The 27,500-nt window shown below is 41.7% G+C and overlaps 2 protein-coding genes across 2 annotated transcripts in view; both read left to right on the forward strand.

Annotated features, from left to right (window-relative positions):
- Positions 1 to 17,684, forward strand: part of LOC131546805 (immunoglobulin-like domain-containing receptor 2) — a 24,511-nt gene extending 6,827 nt beyond the window's left edge. Inside the window, 9 exon segments of the mRNA XM_058786806.1 lie at positions 2,450 to 2,569; positions 6,014 to 6,070; positions 10,198 to 10,344; positions 10,416 to 10,577; positions 12,108 to 12,227; positions 13,050 to 13,257; positions 14,147 to 14,568; positions 14,571 to 14,755; positions 15,915 to 17,684. Coding sequence (XP_058642789.1) covers positions 2,450 to 2,569; positions 6,014 to 6,070; positions 10,198 to 10,344; positions 10,416 to 10,577; positions 12,108 to 12,227; positions 13,050 to 13,257; positions 14,147 to 14,568; positions 14,571 to 14,755; positions 15,915 to 15,950 — 1,457 coding nt within the window. The 3' untranslated portion in view covers positions 15,951 to 17,684.
- Positions 17,685 to 19,870: 2,186 nt separating this feature from the next.
- The window catches only part of ildr1a (immunoglobulin-like domain containing receptor 1a), an 11,104-nt gene continuing 3,474 nt past the window's right edge, over positions 19,871 to 27,500 (forward strand). Inside the window, exons 1-7 of the mRNA XM_058773198.1 lie at positions 19,871 to 20,106; positions 20,659 to 20,829; positions 22,433 to 22,582; positions 23,667 to 23,786; positions 24,704 to 24,850; positions 25,753 to 25,881; positions 27,468 to 27,500. The exon at positions 27,468 to 27,500 is cut by the window's right edge and continues 608 nt beyond it. Of these exons, the coding sequence (XP_058629181.1) occupies positions 20,058 to 20,106; positions 20,659 to 20,829; positions 22,433 to 22,582; positions 23,667 to 23,786; positions 24,704 to 24,850; positions 25,753 to 25,881; positions 27,468 to 27,500 (799 nt within the window). The 5' untranslated portion in view covers positions 19,871 to 20,057. The remainder of the gene's footprint in view (positions 20,107 to 20,658; positions 20,830 to 22,432; positions 22,583 to 23,666; positions 23,787 to 24,703; positions 24,851 to 25,752; positions 25,882 to 27,467) is intronic.

Raw genomic sequence — 27,500 nt, forward strand, 5'->3', positions numbered from 1 at the left:
ACACACACACACACACACACAGAGAGTGATTTAGAGTCGAACTCAAACTGTTTGTGTGTGAGGCATCATGGGAACGGCAGGCTGATGTGGGAGGTTCGAGGGATCTCTCTGCTGTTCGGTGTTCATCCGTTGGCTTGTGTTTAAACTGACGTGAATGATGCTACTGTGAATTCATTCTCCGCCCGCCAACAAACACGTTGCATTTACATTAGACACTTTATGCAAATGCTTACTGGCACAAAACTAATGGTGTTTTTGACCAGATTGGCACCCATGACTTTGCTGTTGCCGGCGTCACGCTCTGTTTGAGCGAGAGCTGATATTGACATGCAGATGAATGTAATTGCTCAGATTGGGGGGCGTTACGCACACAGACGGCCGTAGAAACACAACCAAACCTCGTTAGCGTGAGCTAATGACGGTCTGGATCTGCTCTGCTGTGTGTGTCCCTCCTCACAGGAAGTGCTGCTCATTGTACCGACAGTTTCCTGTTCCTGAAATTATTCTGTTTACTCACTCCAGCGGCCGCAGGAATGATCGTATCCCTCCTTCCTCTGACACAGTGCAGTTCACACACATTAAATAGGGTCCACATCGTTATTGTAGTGGTGGGGTGGGCTTCTCGTTAATCATCATCACTGTACATTTCTGTCTTTTATTTAAAGAGTTTATCATGTCACCAGCTTTACGTGTTTAGGACATTAATTATTGGATACAGTTTTACAGTCAAGAGCAGTAGTTTAGTTAGGGCTGGACGATATGGCCACAATTTATATCACAATATATTTCTTAATTTCCGTCGATACGATATAATTCTGATATCAATATGAACACTATTTTAAAAAAGCCTCATAAAAATGGCCAAGAACGCCCACAACAGATGTCTGTACCTAAACTTATGAAAAATGAGTTTGAATGAAACCTTCTCCTATAAAACTATATAATATTTTAGAGGGAAAAAAGGGCACAAATAAATTAATGTTCACCTTTTATTTGTATTTAGCCTTCATACAAACAAGAAATGTGAAATCACTGTCAATAATCATCTCAGACTCACCTTATTAATATTAATATCTTTAACTTCCAACTATAGGCTAACATACACTACCAGTCAGAAGTTTTTGAACAGTAAGATTTTTAATGTTTTTTAGAGAATTCTCTTCTGTTCAGCAAGCCTGCATTTATTTGATCCAAAGTACAGCAAAAACAGTAACATTTTGAAATATTATTGCTATTTAAAATCACTGTTTTCTGTTTTCTTAAAATGTAATTTATTCCTGTGATATTCAAAACTGAATTTTCAGCATCATTACTCCAGTCACATGATCCTTCATAAATCATTCTAATATTCTCAGTCTCTGTCTGTCTCTGTGTGTGTGTGTGTGTGTGTGTGTGTGTGTGTGTCTGTCTCTCTCTCTGTGTGTGTGTGTGTGTGTGTGTCTGTCTCTCTCTCTCTGTGTGTGTGTGTGTGTGTGTGTGTGTGTCTGTCTCTCTCTGTGTGTGTGTGTGTGTGTCTCTGTGTGTGTGTGTGTGTGTGTGTGTGTGTGTGTGTCTCTCTCTGTGTGTGTGTGTGTGTGTGTGTGTGTGTGTCTCTCTGTGTCTCTGTCTGTCTGTCTGTCTGTCTGTGTGTGTGTGTGTGTGTGTGTGTGTGTGTGTCTCTGTCTGTCTGTCTCTGTGTGTGTCTCTGTGTGTGTTTGTCTGTCTGTCTCTGTGTGTGTGTGTGTGTGTGTGTGTCTCTCTCTGTGTGTGTGTGTGTGTGTGTGTCTGTCTGTCTCTGTGTGTGTGTCTGTGTGTGTGTGTGTGTGTGTGTGTGTGTCTCTCTGTCTGTCTATCTGTCTGTCTGTCTGTCTGTCTGTCTGTCTCTCTGTGTGTGTCTCTCTGTGTGTGTGTGTGTGTGTGTGTGTGTGTGTGTGTGTGTGTGTGTTTGTCTGTCTGTCTCTGTGTGTGTGTGTGTGTGTGTGTGTGTGTGTGTGTGTGTGTGTGTGTGTGTCTCTCTCTGTGTGTGTGTGTGTGTGTGTGTCTCTCTCTCTGTGTGTGTGTGTGTGTGTGTGTCTCTCTGTGTGTGTGTGTGTGTGTGTGTGTGTCTCTCTGTGTGTGTGTGTGTGTGTGTGTGTCTCTCTCTCTGTGTGTGTGTGTGTGTGTGTGTCTCTCTGTGTGTGTGTGTGTGTGTGTGTCTCTCTGTGTGTGTGTGTGTGTGTGTGTGTGTGTGTGTCTCTCTGTGTGTGTGTGTGTCTCTCTGTGTGTGTGTGTGTGTCTCTCTCTGTGTGTGTGTGTGTGTCTCTTTCTGTGTGTGTGTGTGTGTGTGTGTGTGTCTCTCTCTCTCTGTGTGTGTGTGTGTGTGTGTGTGTGTGTGTCTCTCTCTCTCTGTGTGTGTGTGTGTGTGTGTGTGTGTGTGTGTCTCTCTCTGTGTGTGTGTGTGTGTGTGTGTGTGTGTCTCTCTGTCTGTCAGAAGCTGACCTGCGCATCGGTGAGCTGCAGTGGGGTGACAGTGGTGTGTACTACTGTAAGGTGGTGATCTCTGATGATCTGGAGGGACAGAATGAAGCACACGTGGAGCTGCTGGTGTTGGGTGAGCACAACACTCACAGGAAACACACACTCACAACAGGAAATGAGTGACCGGACACTGGGATTTTCTCTCTAAACCAGTTCAAATTAACCCTGTCCTGTAGCCCACGTAGACCGTGCTGAGAGTTTACACAACACTGAATCAAATACTAACCTTAATCAAACTCTTACCTTAGTATAGCATCCTGAACGTTTCCCGACTGGTGACCAATGAAGACGTCTGCAGGGTTTGTGCTGATCGACATGTTTAGAATCACGATCAGACTTTGTTTGTTTCTCATCAACCGCTGATGGTGAAATGTAAATTCTGTGATGTTTAATTGTTGTATTCGTGTACGTCTGCGGTTAGAAGTCAGCAGTATTAGTAAGAATGAGTATTTCATGATGTTTGACAGTCTTGATCATAAAATGCTCCTGTAGATCTGAAATGGCTTTGATATCTAAAGTGTGTCTGGAGTCTCTGAGCTTCCCTCAAACGGCTCTATTGTGTCGTGGGAATGAGAGCGATCCGCACACACCGCTGTCTCTGACCGTGTGAAATATGGAGCGAATTGAAAAGGTCGGGTCTGAAGAACTGAGGCGCAGTCCTGATTTATGCCGGTTTGTGACCCGTCCGTTCACTGCTCTTTTCAGAGCAGATGCTTAGATGTTCAGAAGCTGGAGAGGCTCAGCGGAGTCTGGATCACAGAGATCAGTCCATGTTAGAAGATACTGTCACACATGTTGTGTCGAACCATGCTGAACATTCAGAACATGTTGTTCATCCACCTCAGGAGGTCAAACTAATTATAAATAATAAACAGTGTTCAGATATTCAGGTTTCCAAGCAGAATATTTACGAATCGTAATTGGCAGCTGCAGAAAGCTAATGGGTGGTGTAATGTACACAATTTGCACATGACGTGTGTGTGTGTGTGTGTGTGTGTGTGTGTGTGTGTGTGTGTGTGTGCGTGCCAGTTGACCACACAAAGAGCAAGATGGTCGAGCGCTGGATGTGCTGCCATGGCAACAGTGAGGCTCTCAGTGTCCAGCTGTGCAGTGTGAAGTATAGACTCATTGTACAGATCTGAATGCATACAGGAGTCAAATAAAGAAAGGACACACCAGGGCTTGAGTAATTTACCCTTCATTTCGAGGGCAGGAGTTTGTCCCAGTAATTTGTCTGACGTAATGAAGCTGAACTGCCCTGAACTCTTTCAGAAGCGAGCCGGATTACAATGAGAGACGTCAGTCAAGAAAAGCAGCAGTGAAAGATGACCGATGTTGACATTATTCATGACCATCACGACTTTATATTTCAACTTTCTCATTACAATAATTTAAAAAAAAATTCTCATTGTCATTACCGGAACACAGCATCAATTATATGAAGTACAGTGATACATACTAAACCATGTAAATGATATCCCGCTTTTAATGTAGTAAAAGATTTATTTTTTATATTAGAGAGTTTAGATGTGCTTAATTGCCAAAATAATGCATATTCTCAACACCTCACAACCAAAGAAGCAGATTCAGTGCAGAATCAGACACTTTTCTCTTGCCCTCACGTCGTTCCAGACCTGTAGGAGTTGTTTCTGTGAGTCGGGCGGCTCCGGTGACGGATCCCGGAAGCAGACAGAATTCCAGAAGGAATGTGCTTTAAGCCTCTGAGCGGCACAGGAGCTGCTTTCCTGTTTGTGTGTTCAGAGTACAGCAGATCTCTGGACGTCTAGGGAGTTCAGTGCTGGTGCAGTGCAGAGTTCAGAATGTGGGTCAGAAGAGCAGTGTGTGCAGATGAAACGAGTAACACAGTACTGAGAGTCGAGAGGAAAGTCGCAAGATATTTTTTTGAGTCAGCTATAGCTGAAGGAAAGGATTTGGGATTTTTAAAGGATTAATAGTTTTACCAGGGTGAAGAAAATGACATGTTACAACTAAACCAAAACTCAGCTTCCCTTGAGAACAAGAATTCTTTGTCTGGCTGTTGCTTGCTGTATGTTCAGTGTCAGTGATTGTTCTTTGACGGCGAGGATCAAACATGAGGAAGCCTTTGACTTTGATGTTTCTACAGACTCTCTCCATGCAGTTCCTCCGTGAAGCTCAGAAACCCAGCAACAAAAGAGAACACGACGTAATAGATATGAATTAGAAACAGAGCAGTAATGTGTGTCAAGCTGGAGGAACTGAATGCAGATGAAGGCACTGAACAGATTAATGACAGAACTGCACTGTAAAAAAAATCCCATAAAATTTGCAGTAAAAAAAAAAAACGGCAGCTGTGGTTGCCAGAATTTTACTGTAAAATTAGCAACGTTTTTTAGGTTTTATGGTTTTAACTTAAATTTACAGTTAAATACCGTAATTTCCTTAACTGATATAATGTATATAACAACCTATTGAAGTACTGAAATCTGTTTTGTACCTTTTGTAATACACTGATAAACACCAAAGCAGGTGGTGATGAGAAAGTCACATGATGAACCAAAGCTCATCACAAGCAGCTTTTAAATATTAACATAGATAGGTGCACAGTGTCACAAACACTAATCACCATCATGGTAACACGTGAAACTGAAATAATGCAATAAACATTCATTTAACAACATTATGTGTAACATACAACCCTAATGTGCAAAACTGATAAGTAAAAACTAAGAAGAAACATAGTTATTTCAACAACAAAAAAACATCAGATTTGAAATGGTATGCAGGGAATTCTGGGAATGTCAATTTACGGTTATTCACTGTAAATTATATGCTCTTTTTCACTTCCAAAAACAGTATACTACCGTAAAATTACATGTAGTGTCCAATTCAGTTTTTCACCATATATAGTACAGCAACTTACCGTTAACCATTAAACAGGTTTTTACTGTAGCATTTTTACAGTGTTTTACCGTTAAATTCACAGTCATTTTTTACAGTGTGATCTCTAAGCACACATGATTTGATTCCTCCGGATGAGCATCTGGAAGAATTCAGTGAAGCTCTAAGTGTGTGTGTGTGTGTGTTTGGATGTTAGAAAGCATGTTGCTCTTGTTTATGTGGCAGCAGTGATTAGTTGTTTAGTTTGTAGTGTTTGTTAAGGCCCGCGTCACTATTCTTATTGTTCTTACAGACAGTTGAGATATTAACCGATCCTCAGATCTTGTGTGTCGTTGAGGAGAGTGTGCTGCTACTTTATCAGGTGATCAGACGCACCATTTCCATCTGCTGGACTAGAAAACAGCTGCAAACCCCACAGATGCACACTGAACGAGACACGAGACACATCTTCAGACCAGAGGATCACACAGATCACACACTCATTCATGTTTTAAACAGGCTCTGCTCACACACACTCCAGCAGATCTTCTCTCTGTCTGCATGAACGCATCTCCATCTGCAGCACATGATGCATCTTTCTGTCGCTCTGCTTCACCTCGATCTGTCTCTCTCTGTCTCTGTCTGTCTGTCTCTCCAGGTCAGACAGGTTTGCCCGATGATCTTCTGCCTGGGTTTAATGTGGAGATTGTTCCAGGTATGAGCTTTCAAACGCACCAGTCTCTGTTTTCTCCTCACTTCCTGTTCTCTAACACTTTAATTCCCCTGTGATGTCATTTCCTGGTAATCACAGTAACAAACACCAATCAAACCCACTGATGGATCGCTGTAACAGATGTTCTGTCTCGTGTGACAACATCTGAATGACTGCATCATTGCAAGGATCAAATCAGGTAGGAATCGATCCTAAAAACAACAGAGGCATGTTTTTCTAATCTGTGACGGTGTTGTTGGGTTTGCTGTGTGAGATTGTGCAGTGGGTTTGGAAGACCAGCATCAGTGTTGAGAGCTAATGAGACGGCAGCTGATTCACCGGTACATCTGTTAGATGAAGAGCGTTCACCGCTGATCTTCTGCCAGCATCGCTCTGACACTCTTTCACAGGTTCTCAGTGCTGCTGGTGGCAGACTGGTTTATGTTGTGTTTCATGTAACTGATTGAAATGGAATATTGTTTATACTTGTATTTATTTTAAGAAATTAAGTCTGTTTTGTGCTTTATTGCTCATGAATGTGTTGTTGCTCATGTGGTGTTTTCATGAATGTGTGCTGAAAACATTCACTGATAAATCTGTCGTTCTCCTCAGAGACACTGTCAAGGCCATTTGAGTGTTTGTGTGTCATTAAGCTTAACTGTGTGTGTGTGTGTGTGTGTGTGTGTGCGTGTGTGTGTGTGCATGTGTGTGTGTGTGTGTGTACAGGTTTATATATCCTGGTGGGGACTTAAACCTGAATACACACAGACTCATGGGGACTCGTGTCACGATGGAGACCTAAATTGAGGTCCCTATGGGTACAAAAGGCTTATAATTCATACAGAGTGAGTTTTTTTGAGAAAGCAAAAATGCCTGTAGTTTCCTGTAAGGGGTAGGTGTAGGGTGATAGCAAGTACGGTTTGTACAGTATAAAAACTGTTACGCCTATGGAGAGTCCCTACAATTCACAAAAACAAACGTGTGTGTGCATTTAACATACTTGAGATTCTTTTCTTTTTTTTTTGACTAAATCGTGAAGAATGAGTTCCACATGAAAACCAGAAACATTTGGGCTGAAAATGTGTTTATCACATTCTTTCATGAGTGATTTATTTGGAGTATTTGTGGAACACATTCCTCGCGGAGATCCTCTCCTCACTTCTGAACGCATGTTGTAATGTTGCAGTGTTGTAATGTAGTGTTTAATCACACGTGTTTGCTGACTGCACGCATTCATCCATTCATCCATTTTCCAAACTGTCCTACAGACTCCAGAGCCGACCGGAAACACCCTGGATGGTTCAGACCGCAATGTTGTGACTTTGAAAAACTATGTTTGTGTTGTTTTAAATATTCCATGACTATAGTTGCTGTTAAAGGGGTCATGACATGAGAAATCAAATTTGCCTTGATCTTTTAGCACATTAGAGGTCTTTCACAGGGGCGCACACATTTGCATAAACACGCCTCCAGAGCAAGACATCGACCAATAGTCTTCTTCTTAGCGTAGGCCCCGCCCACTGGTGTTCAGTTGCTTAACACTTGATCACACTGAATGCGAGTGTCGCGTCGTGTCAAAAGCTAATAGAAATCACAATCACTGCGCTCTCTTGTCTACACTGGAGACAGTAAACAGATATGAGTCTGTCGTCAGGACAAACGCAGTGAAAGATCGTTCGCTTCGACGCGTTTGGTTTAAACAGCTCCTTCACGTCTTTGTACAGATATCAGAAGAATCCCAGCGTAAGGAATGAGTGGATAGTTTATTTTTAATAGCATCTAAGATCATGTTGGAGGATTTTGTTTTGTAAACGAGGCATGGGCGCCGTAAGGGGGGTGGGGGGAGGTTAGGGCGATTCTAAGGGCCTGACGATGGAGGGGGGCCCCGAGGGGGAAATGCGATCTGTGCTGCGATCGCAATTTCTAACTTTATTGACAAGTTCACACTTACATATAATAAATAGAATAAAGTTTATGTGTATTTGGCGTGCTGTCCGAGGGGAGGGCTCTGAGCTCGGAATTTTGGCCCGAACCCAGAGTACCCCCCCTACAGGTTAGGACAGGAATAGATGTAAGTGCGGAGAAGGGGTGGTGGAGGGATGCTGGAGGTAAATCTGCTGTGTGTATATACACGCCTCTTATCTTGTTAATTAGGTAATTATCTGAACATGCTCCTCCCAAAATTTGTTAATAAAACATCATTATAATAAAATTCAAGGAACATATTAAAATAATGAAAAAATCCATGTCATGACCTCTTTAAATTCAGCTTTTGTGAGCGTACACACTAGACTTGACAGGATTTGAAACTGAGCATCAGAACACATCTCTAGCTGTCAGAACGAGTGTGTGTGTGTGTGTGTGTCTCGTTCTGACACTGACTGTGTTCTCTCTGTAGAGTGTGTGTGTGTGTGTGTACAGGTTTTTGTGGTTTACGGGGACACAAATGTGTATAATAACATGGGTATGACGGAGGTATTACAATGTGAAGGTGGTTTATGAGGACACTGCCTATGTCCCCGTAATTCAAAAGGCTTAAAAAACATACTAAATGGTGTTTTTTTGAAAATCTATAAATGCCTGTAGTCTCCTGTAAGGGGTAGGTTTAGGTGTAGGGTTGGTGTAGGACAATAGCACATACAGTAAGTACAGTATAAAACCATTACGCCTATGGAGAGTCCCCGTAAACCACTAAAACAAACATGTGTGTGTGTGTGTGTGTGTGTGTGTGTGTCGCGCTGACTGTGTTCTCTCTGTAGAGTGTGTGTGTGTGTGTGTGTGTCGCGCTGACGCTGACTGTGTTCTCTCTGTAGAGTGTGTGTGTGTGTGTGTGTGTGTGTGTGTCGCGCTGACTGTGTTCTCTCTGTAGAGTGTGTGTGTGTGTGTGTGTGTGTGTGTCGCTGACTGTGTTCTCTCTGTAGAGTGTGTGTGTGTGTGTGTGTGTGTGTGTGTGTGTCGCTGACGCTGACGCTGACTGTGTTCTCTGTGTGTGTGTGTGTGTGTGTGTGTGTCGCGCTGACGCTGACTGTGTTCTCTGTAGTGTGTGTGTGTGTGGACAATAGCACATACAGTAAGTACAGTATAAAACCATTACGCCTATGGAGAGTCCCGTAAACCACTAAAACAAACATGTGTGTGTGTGTGTGTGTGTGTGTGTGTCGCGCTGACGCTGACTGTGTTCTCTCTGTAGAGTGTGTGTGTGTGTGTGTGTGTCGCGCTGACGCTGACGCTGACTGTGTTCTCTCTGTAGTGTGTGTGTGTGTGTGTGTCGTGCTGACGCTGACTGTGTTCTCTCTGTAGAGTGTGTGTGTGTGTGTGTCGCGCTGACGCTGACTGTGTTCTCTGTAGAGTGTGTGTGTGTGTGTCGTGCTGACGCTGACTGTGTTCTCTGTAGTGTGTGTGTGTGTGTGTGTGTGTGTGTGTGTGTCGCGCTGACGCTGACTGTGTTCTCTCTGTAGTGTGTGTGTGTGTGTGTGTGTCGCTGACGCTGACTGTGTTCTCTGTAGAGTGTGTGTGTGTGTCGCGCTGACGCTGACTGTGTTCTCTCTGTAGAGTGTGTGTGTGTGTGTGTCGCGCTGACGCTGACTGTGTTCTCTCTGTAGTGTGTGTGTGTGTGTCGTGCTGACGCTGACTGTGTTCTCTGTAGTGTGTGTGTGTGTGTCGCGCTGACGCTGACTGTGTTCTCTCTGTAGAGTGTGTGTGTGTGTGTGTCGCGCTGACGCTGACTGTGTTCTCTGTGTGTGTGTGTGTGTCGCGCTGACGCTGACTGTGTTCTCTGTGTGTGTGTGTGTGTGTGTGTGTCGTGCTGACGCTGACTGTGTTCTCTCTGTAGAGTGTGTGTGTGTGTGTCGCGCTGACGCTGACTGTGTTCTCTCTGTAGAGTGTGTGTGTGTGTGTGTCGCGCTGACGCTGACTGTGTTCTCTCTGTAGAGTGTGTGTGTGTGTGTGTCGCGCTGACGCTGACTGTGTTCTCTGTAGTGTGTGTGTGTGTGTGTGTGTGTCGCGCTGACGCTGACTGTGTTCTCTCTGTAGTGTGTGTGTGTGTGTGTGTGTCGCGCTGACGCTGACTGTGTTCTCTCTGTAGAGTGTGTGTGTGTGTCGCGCTGACGCTGACTGTGTTCTCTCTGTAGAGTGGGTGTTTGTGAGCGCTGTGCTCGTGGGCAGTATCCTGGTCATTCTGCTGGTGGGGGTTTGCTGGTGTCAGTGCTGTCCTCATTCATGCTGCTGTTACGTGAGGTGCTGCTGTTGTCCAGACACCTGCTGCTGCCCTCGGCACCGTGAGTCCCGCAAACACATCAACCATGCCTCCGACATGCGACCGCTGCCTGACTCTGTCTCTCTTAAACAGTGTATGAAGCAGGAAAGGGGATCAAGTCAACGCCACCCACACCTGTGCCCATGTTCCCTCCATACTACATACCTGGGATGCCCACCATGGTGCCCATCGCTCCGCCCTCCCTCATTGACCCCAACCTGTCCACTGCACCATCACTGGAGAACAGCGGCTCAGGTGAGTGTACTGTGGTAAACTAGAGTAAGCCTGGTGATTACTGAGCTGTTTAGATAGTTTACTATGGAGTCAGATCAATGCCACATATACTCGCAAAAGAATTGAAATATTGCAAATGAAAATGAAAGTATTGAGAAAAAAATAAATGAGCTTTTTGCAAACCAAAATAAATAATTGCAAAAGAAAATGAAGTATTGCAACAAAAAAAAGTTTTGCTAACAAAAATAAAGAATTGCAGAGTATAAATGAAACACATATTTTCGATGGCCATAGCTACTAATTTATTTGCAATGCTGCTTGTGATAATGCTTTTTTCCACCCCCATGTCAATGCAATTCTTTATTTTGGTTTGCAAAACGTTTTTCTCACAATACTTCATTTTCTTTTGCAATTATTTATTTTGGTTTGTAAAAAGCACATTTATTTTCTCAATGCTGTCATTTTCCTTTGCAAAACTTTATGCTTTTGCAATTCCTCAATTCTTTTGCAAGTATATGTGGCTTTGATTTGATTCCATATTTAACATTATGACTGAAAAAATAGAGATTGCGCTTGAGCACAAATGTGCCACGGTGTGTCGTATTAAACACATACAGGCCAAGCAAAGCCTTCCTGCATTCCTGCTGCTCTCCGCTCGGTTCGGGTAAATCCACAGGGTTCTTGGAGCTCAGATCGAGTCACGAGCTCAAGCCCTCTGTTATGGACTGCAAACCAAATCTGTTCACTTTCACCTTTTTCAAGGGTTATATTAACATGTGAACCCTTGAAATAATATGATTTAACATCCAATATTAGTCACATATTCTTTCACAAAGAGCAGGCTTCTTCAAGAACCCCAGTGATCTGACTGTGTCTAATGACTATAAATATATATATATATATGTGTGTGTGTGTGACCCTGCAGCACAGAAGCAGTCATAAGCAGCACAGCTATATTTGTAGCAATAGCCAACAATACATTGTATGGGTCAAAATTATACATTTTTCTTTTATGCCAAAAATCATTAGGATATTAAGTAAAGATCATGTTCCACGGAGAAATTTTGTACATTTCCTACCGTAAATATATCAAAACTTCATTTTTGATTAGTCATATGCATTGCTAAGAACTTCATTTGAACAACTTTAAAGGTGATTTTCTCAATATTTAGATTTTTTTGCACCCTCAGATTCCAGATTTACAAATAGTTGCATCTCAGACAAATATTGTCCAACAAACCATACATCAATGGAAAGATTATTTATTCAGCTTTCAGATGATGTATAAACCTCAATTTCCAAAAATTCTTATGACTGGTTTTGTGGTCCAGGGTCATATATATATATGTCATGTCGTGTAATGACTGTGTATTGCAAGCAGTGTTGTGTGTGCAGTGTCCTCACCCTCACGTTCACACTGAAATGCTCCGTCCAGTGTGGATTTGAGTGTGGAAAGAATTTTATTCTATTCCAAGTACAGGATTATTTTAAAATGGCCTGAATGACCAAAAACAACATTCTTATAACACACACGCGGTGTATCTCCTGTAGTGCGGAGTGGTTTCCATCTGCAGCCTGCGTCGGATCAGAGCTCTCTGAAGGTGCTGCAGTACGTGGAGAAGCAGCTCGCTCAGTTCAACCCATCACAGACGCTTAGCAGCAGTCGAAACTGTAAGACACAGACGCCGTTCAGATGCTAGACCACAGCATGATCCGCTGCACGATCCAATCCACACTCTCCGCTCCGCTCCTCTGCTCGACTCTTCCTCTGTGTTCTCTAAAGCAGTGGTTTTCAGGCTTTTTAAGAGAGACCCTGTGTTAATGTGTGACAGCTGCACCACACGCCGGTCTCGAGTCCCTCGGAGCACTCTGGAAGGACGCTCTCTGTTTCAGAATCAAATCACTCTAGGTGCTTCTGAAATTAGCGAGGGTGCTTTAGGGGTCATGCATATCTATTTTGACATATCATATTTTGCCCAGTCCATTGTTATGATTATCACTATGTCAATCATTGTGATTTTGATAGGGAATCTCCCATTTATATGTGGATGTGACTCCCAAAACTTTGCAGAGTGTTCATCAAGTTGGTCCTCTTAGCAATCTTAGAATCTGCCATGAGGCAGCTGCTGCTTACTTTCATTTTGTTGTTTATGTTTATTTTGTTATTAAAGTTACGTTTGCCGGTTCCTGCTTCCTTCTTCCCTGATTCTTGAGCTTTGTTGCATACATATATTCATTTTCCTTAAATCATCCAGGCGACCCACCCGGGCATCAGGGTTTGAAAACCACTGCTCTAAAGCACCTCGTACTTTGCTTTTTTCATGTTCTTCAGGCTTTTCTTGTAGTGCTCTAAATTCTGCTTAGTGTTCCTGATATAAATGCTGTATTCATGATGACAAGACTTGCGAGAGCAAGGTCAAACTTTCTAAAGCATCGGTCTTCAGCCCAGGCTGGAGCAGGGTCTGTGCTGTGCTGACTTCTGTTCATTTGCAGCCTGCAGTGTGTCCGAGCTGAGTTCGTTACATGATGTAGAAACCGACTTCCGCCAAACCTATCGACAAGTCCAGAAGAAGGCTCTACCTGCCATTCCTGACCTTGATGACCCCTCTGACCTCCAGGCCACAGATTTATCTCCCGTTCACGAGGGAAGATACACACGGCCGCCGCAGCACAGAAATCGTGTGCTGGATGAACGCCCCAGGTAACAGACGGTCGAGATGTAGCAGAGCCTTGTTGTTACTACACAATGAGCCGATCACAGCATTGACCAGTGTGGGGAACGTTACTTTTAAAAGTAATGCATTACAATATTGCGCTACTTCCTAAAAAAGTAACTAATTACGTTTTTACGGAAAGTAATGCATTACATTACTTTTGAGTTACTTTTTAAATCTGGGCAGGGCTTGCTTGTTTGTTTTTAATATAAAAAAAAGTTATATTTTTGGTAAATGTAAAGCTCTTTCACAGCAAAAGTGAAGTGAATGCGGCTCAGACTGAAGGAGATGTAGATTCTCGTCTGTACAGTAGAGGACACAAACTAATCACATGAAGAATACGACGCAGGAGAAGAAAGATCAACACTATTCAGCAATAACTCAAATTATACACAAATGTGTCAATTTGGCTTATTAATATTAATTAGATCATTGAAGGTCAGTAGAAAAGACATTGGTTAATAAAATGGGATTAAATACATAAATGATATACATACATATAAATACAAACATATTTAATTATTGCAGGTTTGTATAATATTCTGAGTTTGCATTTGACTGTTTTTATTGATTTCGAGGAACACTGAATGTGTTTTAGTGCAGGTGAGATGAGTAAATAATGTTGATATTTAGTCTAGAACTACAGTAAGATCATGTTCTTACTCCTGATTTCTCTCAACACCAGAGCTGTCACTCAATACATGAGAAACACAGGAACTGGAGACACTTATTTGAAAAAGTAACTCAGATATTTATTTCTAAATTAAACAGTAATGCATTACTTTACTAGTTACTTAAAAAAGTAATCTGATTACGTAACTCGCGTTACTTGTAATGCGTCACCTCCAGCACCGGCACTGATGGTTTGTGTTCCAGGTGGAACCCTCGCTCGGAGCACCTGCAGAGGAAAGCTTTCCTGGAACGAGGACGGACTGGATCTGTGGATGAGCTGGAGGAGTTTGCCATGGCGTATATGCAGCGAGGACGCCACTGTGACATCGAAAACAGGGAGGACGAGTACAGCGAGCGAGAACGAGAGCGAGAGCGAGAACGGGATCGTTACCCGTTTTATTGTTCCAAGGCCAGTCCAGGGAGACGTCCCCCCAGCCCTCCGCCCTTACCTGGAAAAAAGCGGGACACTTGGGGCAACGGTCAAGCCCAGCGGGATCCACGAGAGCGGGATCAGAGCGGAAGAGATCACAGGCCAGACTACGACCATGCCCTTCTCAACAGTTTACTGGAACGTAAAGCTAAAGCTGTGAAGAGCAGCGCTTCAAAAGCAGGACAGACCGAAGACGACCGGACACGCCGTCCAGAAACAGCTCCAAAAAGAGTAGTGAGTGTTTCCACAGCAGGACTCCCAGCAACCAGTCCCCTCGGCAGCGGACGGCGGAGGACAATGAATCTCTGCCGCCGTACTCAGAGAAGCAGCTGGAGCGTTCCCGCGGAGCCGAGTCTGGGCAACAGAACCGCCCTCGGAAAGTGGTGAGTTATCTGTAGACTCTTTGTGACTTTGCTGCTCCATTGAAAGAGGAATAAAACCCTCACAGCACTGTGGACCTGAGTTTGTCTCGCATTGGTGCAGTGAAAGAAAAGCACCAAAGGTCCACAGAATGAAGCCACTTCAAAGCAATCAAAGCAAGGCTGTAGGAAGGCCTTTCAAAAAGGTCTTTAGAGATTTGAAGAATGTAGTCCTGAAACCCTCCAAAACAGCTGGTAACATTATTGGCCAAATTTAAGTTATTTCAGAAAGAGACCTCAATAATATGAAGGAAACGAGAGAATGCAGTTTGACCAGAGAAGCACTCTATAAGATTTCCTCTTGCCAGTCATCATGCTTACCATTTATTTCGTTCATATCTCTTGTAGACATTTTTTGATGAACAAAGCACGCAGTTTGATTCCGACCTAGGTCTTTCAATCACAGTTCGATTTGTACCTGGATTTGACAGCAGAAAATAAGCTGTGCACAGGTAACAAGAACGCCAATAAATCACCTCTGCCTGCTTGCTGCTTAATTCCTCCCCACAGTGTGTTTGGATCACAGCTTAAACTGTGTATAAGCTCTAACACAACTAACCGTGCTGACCGTAGAGACGGTCTCAGGAATGTTAGGAGTCTAGAAAAAGGCCAAGATTGAACAAACGTTACGAAAGACACTTCAGTGTTCGCTGTGGATAGTTCTGGGGTCAGCGTGAGTTCAGTGCGTCGATCGCTGCTGAAAATACTTCCAGCCGTCCTTTGATACGCACTCATCGCCCACAGACGTCCACTGTAAGATGATGTTTCTGCTTTTACAAACACAGATGCTGCTGTAGTTTAACAATCATTACATTAGATCCAACTGTAGACGCTCCGCAGACGCCACAGAAACTAAGCGCTCCAGTTGTGTGCAGAAATACAGGTGGAAATCTTATCGAGTGCAGCTTGGAGAATCAGGTAGCTGTTCAGGTTTCGACTTTGTTTCATTTTAATTTCTGTGTGTTATTTCATTATAATGTAACATACATGTCTGGTCCTAATAATTGCAGAATAATCACTGACAGCGCTTCACCTGCTGGCTCTCACCGCTAGACGAGACTAATCTACTGAAACTCGCTGGGCTCGCTGCGTCTGCTCACTCTTCTGTCCTCTCTTTGAACAGAGCACTCTTCTGAGCAGAGACTCGCTTGTAGTTTGATGTGTCAGACGTCTCCACCGCCGGCTCGCACCGTGCTGCACAACTCTAGCGCTGCGGACGGCAGGTTTGTGCGGTACTGAAGTGTGTTTTACTGCCACGCCGCTATAATGACTTCGTGAGCGTGGAGAAAATTCATCAGACTTTTCCTGACCGTCTGAGCGGAGTTACTGGATGTGATATACACAACATTTGAGGATCAGTGAGATTTTTAATGTGGTTTCTTCTGCTCATTAAGGCTGTATGATCAAAATTAATTTAATGTAATTTTGTGAAATGTTATTGCAATTTAAAATAACAGTTTTCTATTTTAATATACTTTCAAATGTAATGTATTCTGTGATGCGCAGCTGTATTTTCAGCATCATTACTGCAGTCTTCAGCGTCACATGATCTTCAGAAATCATAATAATATGCTGATTTATTATTAATGTTGGAAACAGTTGTGCTGCTTCATATTTTTTGGTACCTGTGATCATTTTTTCAGGATTCATTGATGAATAAAAAGTTAAAAATAACAGTGTTTATTCAAAATAGACAATATACACTACTGTTCAAAAGTTTGGGGTCGGTACATTTTTTCTTTCTTTAAAAAAATGTATTAAATAATACTTTTATTCAGCAAGGTTGTGTTAAATTATAAAAAGTGATAGGAAAGACTTATATTGTTATAATTTTTTTTACTTTTATTCATCAAAGAATCAAAGTATCACAGGTTGCAAAAAAATATGAAGCAGCACAAGAGTTTCAACACGGATAATAAATCAGCATATTAGAATGATTTCTGAAGATCATGTGACGCTGAAGACTGGAAATTCAATACGAAACCAATAATATTTCATAATATTACTGTTTTTTCTGTATTTTTGATCTACCTTGATGAGCAGAAGAGATGTTACTGAACCCAAACAAACGGGACGCAGTCTTCATTCTCATGTATATAATCTTAAAGTGCTCTGTATGAATGGGGTTTTTATTTTGCTAAATGGTTACATTCTGACAGCTTATATCGCACATTCGTAAAAACAAGACACTTGCTAACTAATTAATATTATTGCAGATCTTGTTATGCACTCATGCTTTTATCAGTATTATAAGATACAGACCATTATTTTCTGAGTAACAAATGATGACGTTGTGTATTTTTGGGGACCACACTGGTTTTCTTAAGCAAAGATACAGAGAAGACGATTACAGGGAGTGATTTGGTTTTATTGTTTTGTCAGAATTATCAGCCAAACTCACCACGTCGATAAACAAGAAAGTGTTTTCACTGAATGACCGTCACATGTGAGTTGATCTCAGTGTAACGCTTCAGTATCAGTCGTGAAACGCAGGTCGAGTTCGTGTCAATAGCTTCAGTGTGACGCGTCTGGAGACTCGCGATGAGCGAGGATGAGCTCATGCAGCGTCCGTCTCTCGAGCTGGATCTGCTGGAGGTCAGGCATCATTAGAGGACTGACCTCACCTTCACCGCCTCTACTAACGACTCGAGTCTTCTTTACACATGCTTTCTGTGAGTCTGTATCGAGCAAAGTGATTTTATTCCAGTACTTGAGAAAACGGTTAATATAATTACAGTTTTGCCATGAGGACTGAAAATCATGTTTATGTAACTGTTTACATTTTGTATGTTTTCACATGTTTGCTGCCTCATGAAATATGTGTATGATCTGCATGCAGACTCGGTTATGTTAACTGCATCAGATGAATTTCAGTAAAAACTTGACAAACTCTTCTGCTAGACTCGTGTGTTTTGTCATTTTAAACTCTTATATCACTCTTGCTGTGTTTGTGTCTGTAAATCAGTGTTTGTTAGTGTGAGTCATGAGGCTCTTTGTTTATTGTTTAGACAATAGTGACACTGAAGCACAACAGTTTTGAGATGGAAACCTCGCACAAACACACACACACACACACACATATGTTTGTTTTTGTGAAAAGTGGGGACTCTCCATAGGCGTAATGGTTGTTATACTGTACTTACTGTATGTGCTATTGTCCTACACCAACCCTACACCTAAACCTACCCCTTACAGGAGACTACAGGCAAATTTGAAGTGTCCTCATTAACCATGTTTACATTGTAGTACCCATGTTATTATACACATTTGTGTCCTCATAAACCATACCAGTGCACACACACACACACACACACACACACGTGTTTCTCTTAGTGAGGACATTGCATGGACTTCCACTGATTTTTCTATCAGGTTATCAAACATGTTCAGAACTCTAGATTTACATCCACAACTGCTTCTGGCTGATTTATAAACCCTTTTAACTTGTGAGGAGCAGCTGGCTGTCATGATGTTTTACTATCGAAGTCCCTCACAAGTATAGTCAAAACAAGTACACACACACACACACACACTAATCACACACACAGACAGACACACACACACACACGCACACAGAGACAGATATACACACACACACTCACGCTAACATGAGGACACACTGTGGACTTATGTTTATATAAAGCTCATCATTATGACTACACTTTCACTGCTGCTAGAAGAAAACAACATAAATTATTTATTTAAGAATCATTTTCACACAACGATGACCCCGAGTGACCTCAGAGGTTTTGTCTGATTTAGCTCTTGCTGTAGATTGTGCAACCAACAAAACATTTAAAATGCATCTTTACAAAACATCTTCAATGGACAAAAAAACAAAAAAATTTGATATGACTAAGACATTAAGGCAGACTGTAATTCCAGCCTCATGTTTTAGTAAATATTACACCTGCTCTGATAGACTGAAGGTTATTTTGCTCCTCATATTTCGTGTGTGTGTGTGTGTGTGAGAGAGTTAGTGTGTGTGTGTGTGTGTGTGTGTGTGTGTGTGTGTGTGAGTGTGTGTGTGTGTGTGTGTGTGTGTGTGTGTGTGTGTGTGTGTGTGTGTGTGTGTGTGTGTGTGTGTGTGTGTGTGTGTGTGTGTGTGTGTGTGTGTGTGTGTATCTGTGTGTGTGTGTGTGTGTGTGTGTGTATCTGTGTGTATCTGTGTGTGTGTGTGTGTGTGTGTGTGTGTGTGTGTGTGTGTGTGTGTGTGTGTGTGTGTGTGTGTGTGTGTGTGTGTGTGTGTGTGTGTGTGTGTGTCTGTGTGTGTGTGTGTGTGTGTGTGTGTGTGTGTGTGTGTGTGTGTGTGTGTGTGTGTGTATGTGTGTGTGTGTGTGTGTGTGTGTGTGTGTGTTGCCACTATTTAAACAGGGTAAATCAGGTTCAGGATCATGTCTCAGAGATCAGTGATTCTCTCACACCATCTGCTGGAGACACCAGGATCTTCATCCTGAACAGAAACTAATCTGCCTGAAACTATCAGCACTATAATATCGTTTGTATATTATGTTAATATTAACATACTATTTATTGAAATAAATTCACGTTCAGGTCTTGTCGTGTGTGTGTTCTGGCGGTGAGTGAATGAGTTTATGATGTAAAAAGCTCCTTCATTCTCTGTGAATGTCAGCTTCAGACCTGGTTTCTCTGTGTTTATATGGATCGAGCTGACACAAACCGAAATTATTTCTTTCAAAGCCTGTTGAGTGAATATCATGAAACCGAGTCCGAGAGAGTCTTGTAGAGCAGTGTCGGGTCTCCACTGAAGCGGAACCAGCTCTCCTCATCATCTGACACCGGTGTCGCTCACAGAAATCATCTTCAGAAAAACTGATTCTTACTGCTGCCTCGGAGATCATATCAGACAAATTACATGTCAAATAGCCTATTTCGTATTAAAAAGTGATATTCTGTGTGAGTGATTAGACTTGTTTGTGAGGAAACGTTTATAGTAGAAGTGTGTTTACATATAAACATCCTAACCAACTGGACGCATATTTTTAATTGTTTTAATGAAGTTTCGCGGGCTGCTCGCGTTACCTGTGCGCATGCGCGCTATACGATGTACCTGTTTGTGGGTGGAGTAATGATGATGATGATGACGAGTAGGAGGAAGAGGACAGCAGAGAAAACACAAACCAGACTCTGAGAGAGACGCAACTTAACGTGAAATCTTCTCGAATAAAATGCAGTTTTGAGCGATCTGCTCCTCCGCTTTCATCAGATTCTCTCTCGCGCTGTTTCTGGAGTTTATCAGATCATCATGAGGCGGATGATCGTGTGTGCGCTGCTTCTGAGTCTCCTGGCCTCAGGTGAGTCCGCTCTTCACGCGGATCATCTCCTTCACACACGCACCTGTCTGTTTCACTGCGAGAAAGACAATAATACATTGACTTTGTGAAGGTTTATCAGTGGAAACGGGTACAAAGTGTCACCTGTGCGCGTCCGTATCGGTCACGTGACCAACTGTTGACACAAAGAATGCTATTTTTAAAAATGTACAAACATTGAAAGACTGATGAGATATAAACATGTATAAAAGAATAACACTCAAGAATAAGAAAATATGGAATCTAGAGAAATAATTTTAAAAAAAAGAAAATAGATCAAATACAAATGCAGTGATCATGATTGAAAGTTTCAAGAGATTCAACGAAAAATATTTTGCTGAACGTGTGTCTTTATAAATATGTTAGACACTGATACTGAATTTGTCTGGAACTAGTTAAGAATTTCCTGCTCTTTGTCTCATGACCAGTTTTACAGGTTTGGCAGCCTGTGTGTTTCTGTGTTAACTCTCTGTGTCTCTGTCGCACACACACACACACACACACACACACACACTTTCGCTTCCGTTCTTTCAGGGATTGTGTGCATCCAGGTCAGCCTCTCTGAGTCGGAGAAGCGCACGACTCTCTTCGCGTCGGTCATCTTGCGCTGTGATTACTCCACCTCCGCTCAGCTGCAGAATGTGGTGGTCACTTGGAGATACAAGTCCTTCTGCAAAGACCCTGTTCTGGACTACTACTCCACAGGTAGCGCTTTAGCATCGCATCACCTTCTGCTATGTGTGTGTGAGATGTGTGGAAGTGTTTCATAGACGTGTCTGTGTCTGTGTCTGTGTCTGTGTCTGTGCGGGGTGCGCTGTGATGGCGACGCATCGGAGCAAAAACCGGAGATTAGGGTTGTAACGGTATGAGATTTACACGGTATGATAATCGTCTCAGAAAATACCACGGTTTCACGGTATATTTTAAACAATAATTCTTATCAGTAACAATGACTCTTAAAAGAATAAGAACAAGTTATTTGAGTGAACAAATCCTTTATTAAAACAAACTTGAAACCAGTTTAATGGAAAGTATTGAAGTCACCCTTTTGAAAAATAATAATAATTTTGTTTAAAAAACAAATCAAAAATAAAGCTACACACCTGTATTTACTGTATTTACACTATGTATATCTATATCACACTTTAGCATTTTAGTTTATGTTTTAAAATGCTATCAAATTAAAATTGAACAACTTTTATTTTTGGCAAAGTTCTGCACAACAGAGGTATGAGTTAAAACATGGACAAACATGATATTTATAAATTATCAAAATTTGAAAAATTATTTCAAAAATATAAAGAATGTTATTATTGTTGTTATTATAACTTTGAAGTACATTGTACAATGCTAATGTTTGTCATAATTTCAAGTTAAATCGAACTTTTATTTTGACGGGTTGTAGCGGATTTGAGTTTCAGAGTGTATATGACAATGGTTTTCTCTCAGAGCAGCTCTGCTGATGTTTATGTAGACCAGGGATCCTCAAATCTGGCCAAATCTAGCTCTAACCCCAGTCAAACACACCTGAGCATGCTCATCAGAGTCTTCAAGATCATTAGGAAATCACAGGTAGGTGAGTTTGATCAGGGTTGGGGCTAAACTCTGCAGCAGATTGGCCCTCCAGGGAAAGATTTGAGGAACCCTGATGTAGACGCTGCAAAACACCATTAGTGTCATGCGTACTTCAGTGTGGAGTAGATAAACGGCGCCACTCAGAGACATGCAGAAACAAGCAGATTATTTATATAGCAGTCTCTTCGCACTTCACAGACACATATCAAATCTACTTTTGATTTATCCATGCATCAGATTGCGTGTTTTAGATGACATCCTCGTTGTATTGTAAATTTCATGTTCACGCCTGCACCGGGATTCCCTCTGCAACACGGAAATCATACGGCCTTAATTTATCACTTTTTATAAATGCAACACACTGCTTTGCCTGCTTTTGCGTCCACTTTTTTGCAACTTGGATCCATCCTCAAGGACAACCCCACGTTAATTTGTTTTACATCAGAAGATAACCGTGCATGTTCAAACCGCAATAAACCGTCATACCAGTATATCGTTAAAACCCTACTGGAGCTGCTTCCTTTGTATTCAATGAGTGGATTCAAAAAGTGGTGGAAGAAAACAGAAATGCATTTGTGTGCAGATTCACCGTCCAGAGCACAATTAGGAAAACATGTAATGGATTGAACTACTTCTGTGCCACAATTACATGTTTAACACCAGAACTTTAATTAGTTGTTGTTATCACATCATCCAGTGCTAATGCGCATGTGTTGTTGTTGTTGTGCTGCAGCGTACCAGTCTTCACTTCAGTTGGGTCGAGATCCTGCCAATGACTGCGTGGACTCGCAACGCACCATCCGAACCGTGGCTCAGAAACTGGGATCCAACGAGGCGATGCTGGGCAACGAGTACAGAGATCGCAAAATCTACATTCAGAACAGTGAGTTGATGCTTGACATGCTTCGTTACTGTGACTAATAAGACTGTACTTTTGTGCTGCTTTATTGTCTGAGGAGTGCTGCCGGACTAATAGTTGTGCATCTGACCTTCACAGACGGATGTGAGTGTATGCCTACCTGAGCAATGAGTGAGAATCAAACTTGAGCGATAGTGAAGTTATAGTGAACTAGAATCAATCCTGAGTGATAGTGAACTACAGTAAACTAGAACTAGAGTCAAACCTGAGTGATGGTGAACTATAGTGAGCTAGAGTCAAACCTGTGAACTAGCATCAGCTCAATTCAGTTCAGTTCAACTGAAATCAGACTCAATTCAGTTTCAGTAAATCAATATGAATAAAAAGTGCATGCTAACTAGCCAATTTAGCATCTTTTTCATTAGAGACATTATTGCGATAATTGAATAATCCATATAAAATTATAGAATATTGTAAATGGCGAATATTGTTGAAAATTAAGATTAATGTGGCAAATTTCACTTGCAAACAAGCCTTATGTGGTTGTGTTCCAACCACTAGTTCCTGATCTGAAAGCAGTTTTAGCGCCAGTGGGAAGATTGTTTCGTGCCACAGAGCATCTCTTAAAACTGGAATTGCTGATAGACTTGTGTTCTTAGCTAAAACTTGTGAAACACTTGTATAATTTGTGAATAAAGTGTGAAATGTGGCATGTGAATTACATTGCTCTAAAGAAGCTCTCAAAATAACCTAATTTGTGTTCATTTAATAAAAGAAGTGGCCTCTAGGTGTGTTTTGCATTTTCAATAGCTGTTCTATCCAAATAATTTTTTACTGGTGCAGAAGAAAATCACCTCTTTAGGTATTCTAGAGCACATGCAAAAAATATTGAGGTATATACAAAATCTGGAAAAATAACAAGATATAACATTTTGGGTGTATCGTCCAGCCCTGCTGCAAAGTGAACTGATGGAGACCTGACTAATCAATTTTGTTTTTTTGTCAGCAAATGTCTTCCATGAATGATTGTTTATATGGATTATTCATTGCAGTCCTAGTGCAGTGATGACGGGCTCATTTTCTGAGATTTGTGTGTGTGTGCCGTCAGAGGCTGATCTGGTCATTCAGGAGGTGATGTGGTGGGATAACGGGATGTATTTCTGCTCTGTGGAAGCACCTGGAGACACAGCCGGAGATTCAGACCAAGAGATGAAGCTCATCGTGTACCGTAAGTGAAAGACCTGATTACTAACACAAGAGTGTGTCCATTAAAACACAACTCCAAAGGTCATGAATGTACAGACAGTCTACTTATAATTGGGTCATTCCATGTCAATATTCACGGAGTAATCTTTAATACTTCTTGAGTTACAGGCCTGCAAACTTTGGAGAAAAGACTTAAAGTGCTCTTTCCCCAATTGAGGACCTCTGGTTGAGTTGACACGGAATGACTCAAATGTTTTAAATAGAACAGACATGAAAACATTTCATTCTAAACGGAAGCAAATTCAGACTTGGTTACAGCCTATAAATCGCCACACATAATCTGTCAAATCACAAAACTTAAAGGAAGCAAAGCAAACGTCAGCTTTGTGCTGAATGTTTGTCTGTTCACCGGCTGCATGAACACAGGATTAGGACATGAGAGATGACAAACACATCATCATATAAAGCAGCAGGTGACTACACTGCAAAAAAAGGCTGATCTTACTTAGTGTTTTTATCTTGTTTCTAGTCAAAATATCTAAAATCTTTTAAATCAAGTTGCATTTGCTAGATAAGCAAATTGACGTAAGATATTTAGTCTTGTTTACTGGAAGGGGGGGGGCATATTATGTGCTTTTCGCTTAAAACAAATCAAATGATCTGCCAGTGCAGTTAGGAAATTACTCTTAGAACAAGATTATTTTTCTCACCCCACTGTTTTAAGCAAAATTCATTTTCCCCTGGAAACAAGACTGAATATCTTACTTCATTTTGCTTGTGTAGTAAATGCAACTTGATTTAAGAATTTTTTGATATTTTGATTTCAAACAAGATAAAAATACTAAGATTTTTTTTTTTTTTTTGCGGTGTAGAATAGAGTTGAGTGAAGACCGTGAATTGATTTCTGTGTTTGAATGTGTGTGTGGTTTGTTCTGTTAGATTGGCTGACGGTTCTCCTCATCGTCTTCGGTGCGCTGATGCTCATCATCCTCTTGTGTATCTGCTGCTGTCAGTGCTGTCCGCAGAAGTGCTGCTGTTACGTGCGCTGCCCCTGCTGCCCAGAGACCTGCTGCTGCCCCGCAAAACGTTAGAACACACACTCACTCACACACACACACACACACACACACACACACACACACTCACACACACACACTCACACACACTCTCACACACACACACACTCACTCACACACACTCACACACTCACACACACTCACTCACTCACTCACTCACTCACTCACTCACTCACTCACTCACTCACTCACTCACTCACTCACTCACTCACTCAAACACACACACACACTCACTCAAACACACACACACACACACTCACACTCACTCAAACACACACACTCACTCACTCACTCACACACACACACACACACACACTCACTCACACTCACTCAAACACACACACACACACACACACACACTCACTCAAACACACACACTCACACACACTCACACACTCACTCAAACACACACACACACACACTCACTCACTCACTCAAACACACACACACACACACACACACACACTCACTCAAACACACACACACACACACTCACTCAAACACACACACACACACTCACTCACTCACTCAAACACACACACACACTCACTCACTCACTCAAACACACACACACACACACACACACTCACTCACTCACTCAAACACACACACACACACTCACACACACTCACTCACTCACTCACTCACTCACTCACTCACTCACTCACTCACTCACTCACTCACTCACTCACTCACTCACTCACTCACTCAAACACACACACACACACACTCACTCACTCAAACACACACACACACTCACACTCACTCAAACACACACACACACACACTCACTCAAACACACACGCACTCACTCAAACACACACACACACGCACTCACACACACACACACACACACAGCTTCTGTCACTGAACACAGAGGTAAAACTCTATAATGCTGTGTTGTGTGTTCAGTGGTGATGCAGCACCGGATGATGAAGGAGGCGCAGAAGGCCATGTCTCCGTGGATGAACGGTCAGCCGATCTACGCCCCGATGAGCAACCACAGCTCCTCGTACCAGATGAACCCCATGCTGTACGCAGGTCAGGATCTCCGATGAGTTTCAGGAATAAATGAGGGAGTGAATGGATGCTGTGTTTAGACTTTAACCCTGTAAAGCCTGACAAAATAGTAGGAAAATATCTTTTCATTTTTTTAAAATGAAAAAGTTTATTGAACCTTTAGGCAAAACGTTTTTAAAAGTTTTCAGATGTGTGTGTCTGATCATCAGGTTTTCACGGCTCATATAGTGTTTTCACAAAAATAAATAAATGAACATAATTACTGAAGAAGGTGTAGGCCGAAGCCGTGTATTATGCCTGCCCTTTATACATAATTAACTGATGAACGACACTTTCACTAAATTTGATAATGCAACATAAACAAAAGTTACATAATACATAATTCCAAACATACATAATTACAGAAATACACATTCCAGCTATCACTTCAATATTTTAATAATACATTCATAAATGATTGATACCAAGTCATTTAATTATTTATCGCGTTGTTTTATACATTTTCTTAAATTTGCAAAATTAATTACATAATTATAAGTCCTTATTACATTTATTCCATAGATTTACCCCTTTGACACACACACACCTGGTTTTTTTTAACAAACACTCCTCAAAAGATCCTGATGATCAGATTTAAGACGCACTGATTTTTCTAGAAAATGATTGATGAAGAATCAAGTAAAGCTGAGCTGCTTCAGTCCAGAAAGTGTTCATCTGGAGACATGACTGCAGTTATTCTGATGCTTACTTGATCAAAACCAGTCGAGATCTGACACTGAAGCAGCTGAACAATTACACTAAAAGAGCTTTTACTGGATAAACACAGCTCTAAACGATCAAGCAGAGACAGAAGACACGAGGAGATCGAGTGTGAAACATGTTCGACAGCAAAGTTTTCTTAGTGTTTATCATTTAGAGGCCTTGGAGGACAAAATCAGATCAGATATGATACAGCAGTTTAACATATTAACATGACAAAAAAATTACATTTCTGTGTGTGCGTTTTATGAATAAATATATATTCAAAAGCCCATTTGAGCACAGATTCCACTTGGTCCGTTATTTTGAAACTAAAACTAATTTAGATTATTTTAAGTGTCTATTTTATTTTTCAATTTATTTTTGAAAAACATTTACTTCAGAACAAACTGAGACTAAATCCAGAAGAACTGTGTCTCTGCTTCAAGAAACCTCCTGCGAAGCTCCTGAGAAACCTGCTTCAAACACAAAGCATGCTCACAACACGCGTTGATTTTGTTTAGTTAATAGAATTTAATTGATAAAGAAAATCTATTTATGACAAGTGCCTAAATCTTTTAACAGCACTGTAGCTTTGTAGGAGGTTTCTTGAAGCGTCTTGAGACACAGTTCTTCTGGATTTAGTCTCAGTTTGTTCTGTTTCTTCATGTCACTCCAGACAGACTGATGATGATCAGATCAGACAAATCTCACAGGATTATTACAATTAATGGCTAAATGAATGTTTCCTCCTGACACACTCCAGCAGAAGATAGAAATAACTGACTTAAACCTCTTTCAGCTGCTGAAGATACTAGTGTTCTGATCGTTTTGTCCAGCGCTGGACTGATGCGTCTCTGTGTTCTCAGGCTCCGTGTCAGGTAAAGGTGGGATGACGCCGG

This window comes from Onychostoma macrolepis, chromosome 01, assembly GCF_012432095.1.
Source record: "Onychostoma macrolepis isolate SWU-2019 chromosome 01, ASM1243209v1, whole genome shotgun sequence".
Classification (NCBI taxonomy): Eukaryota; Metazoa; Chordata; class Actinopteri; order Cypriniformes; family Cyprinidae; genus Onychostoma; species Onychostoma macrolepis.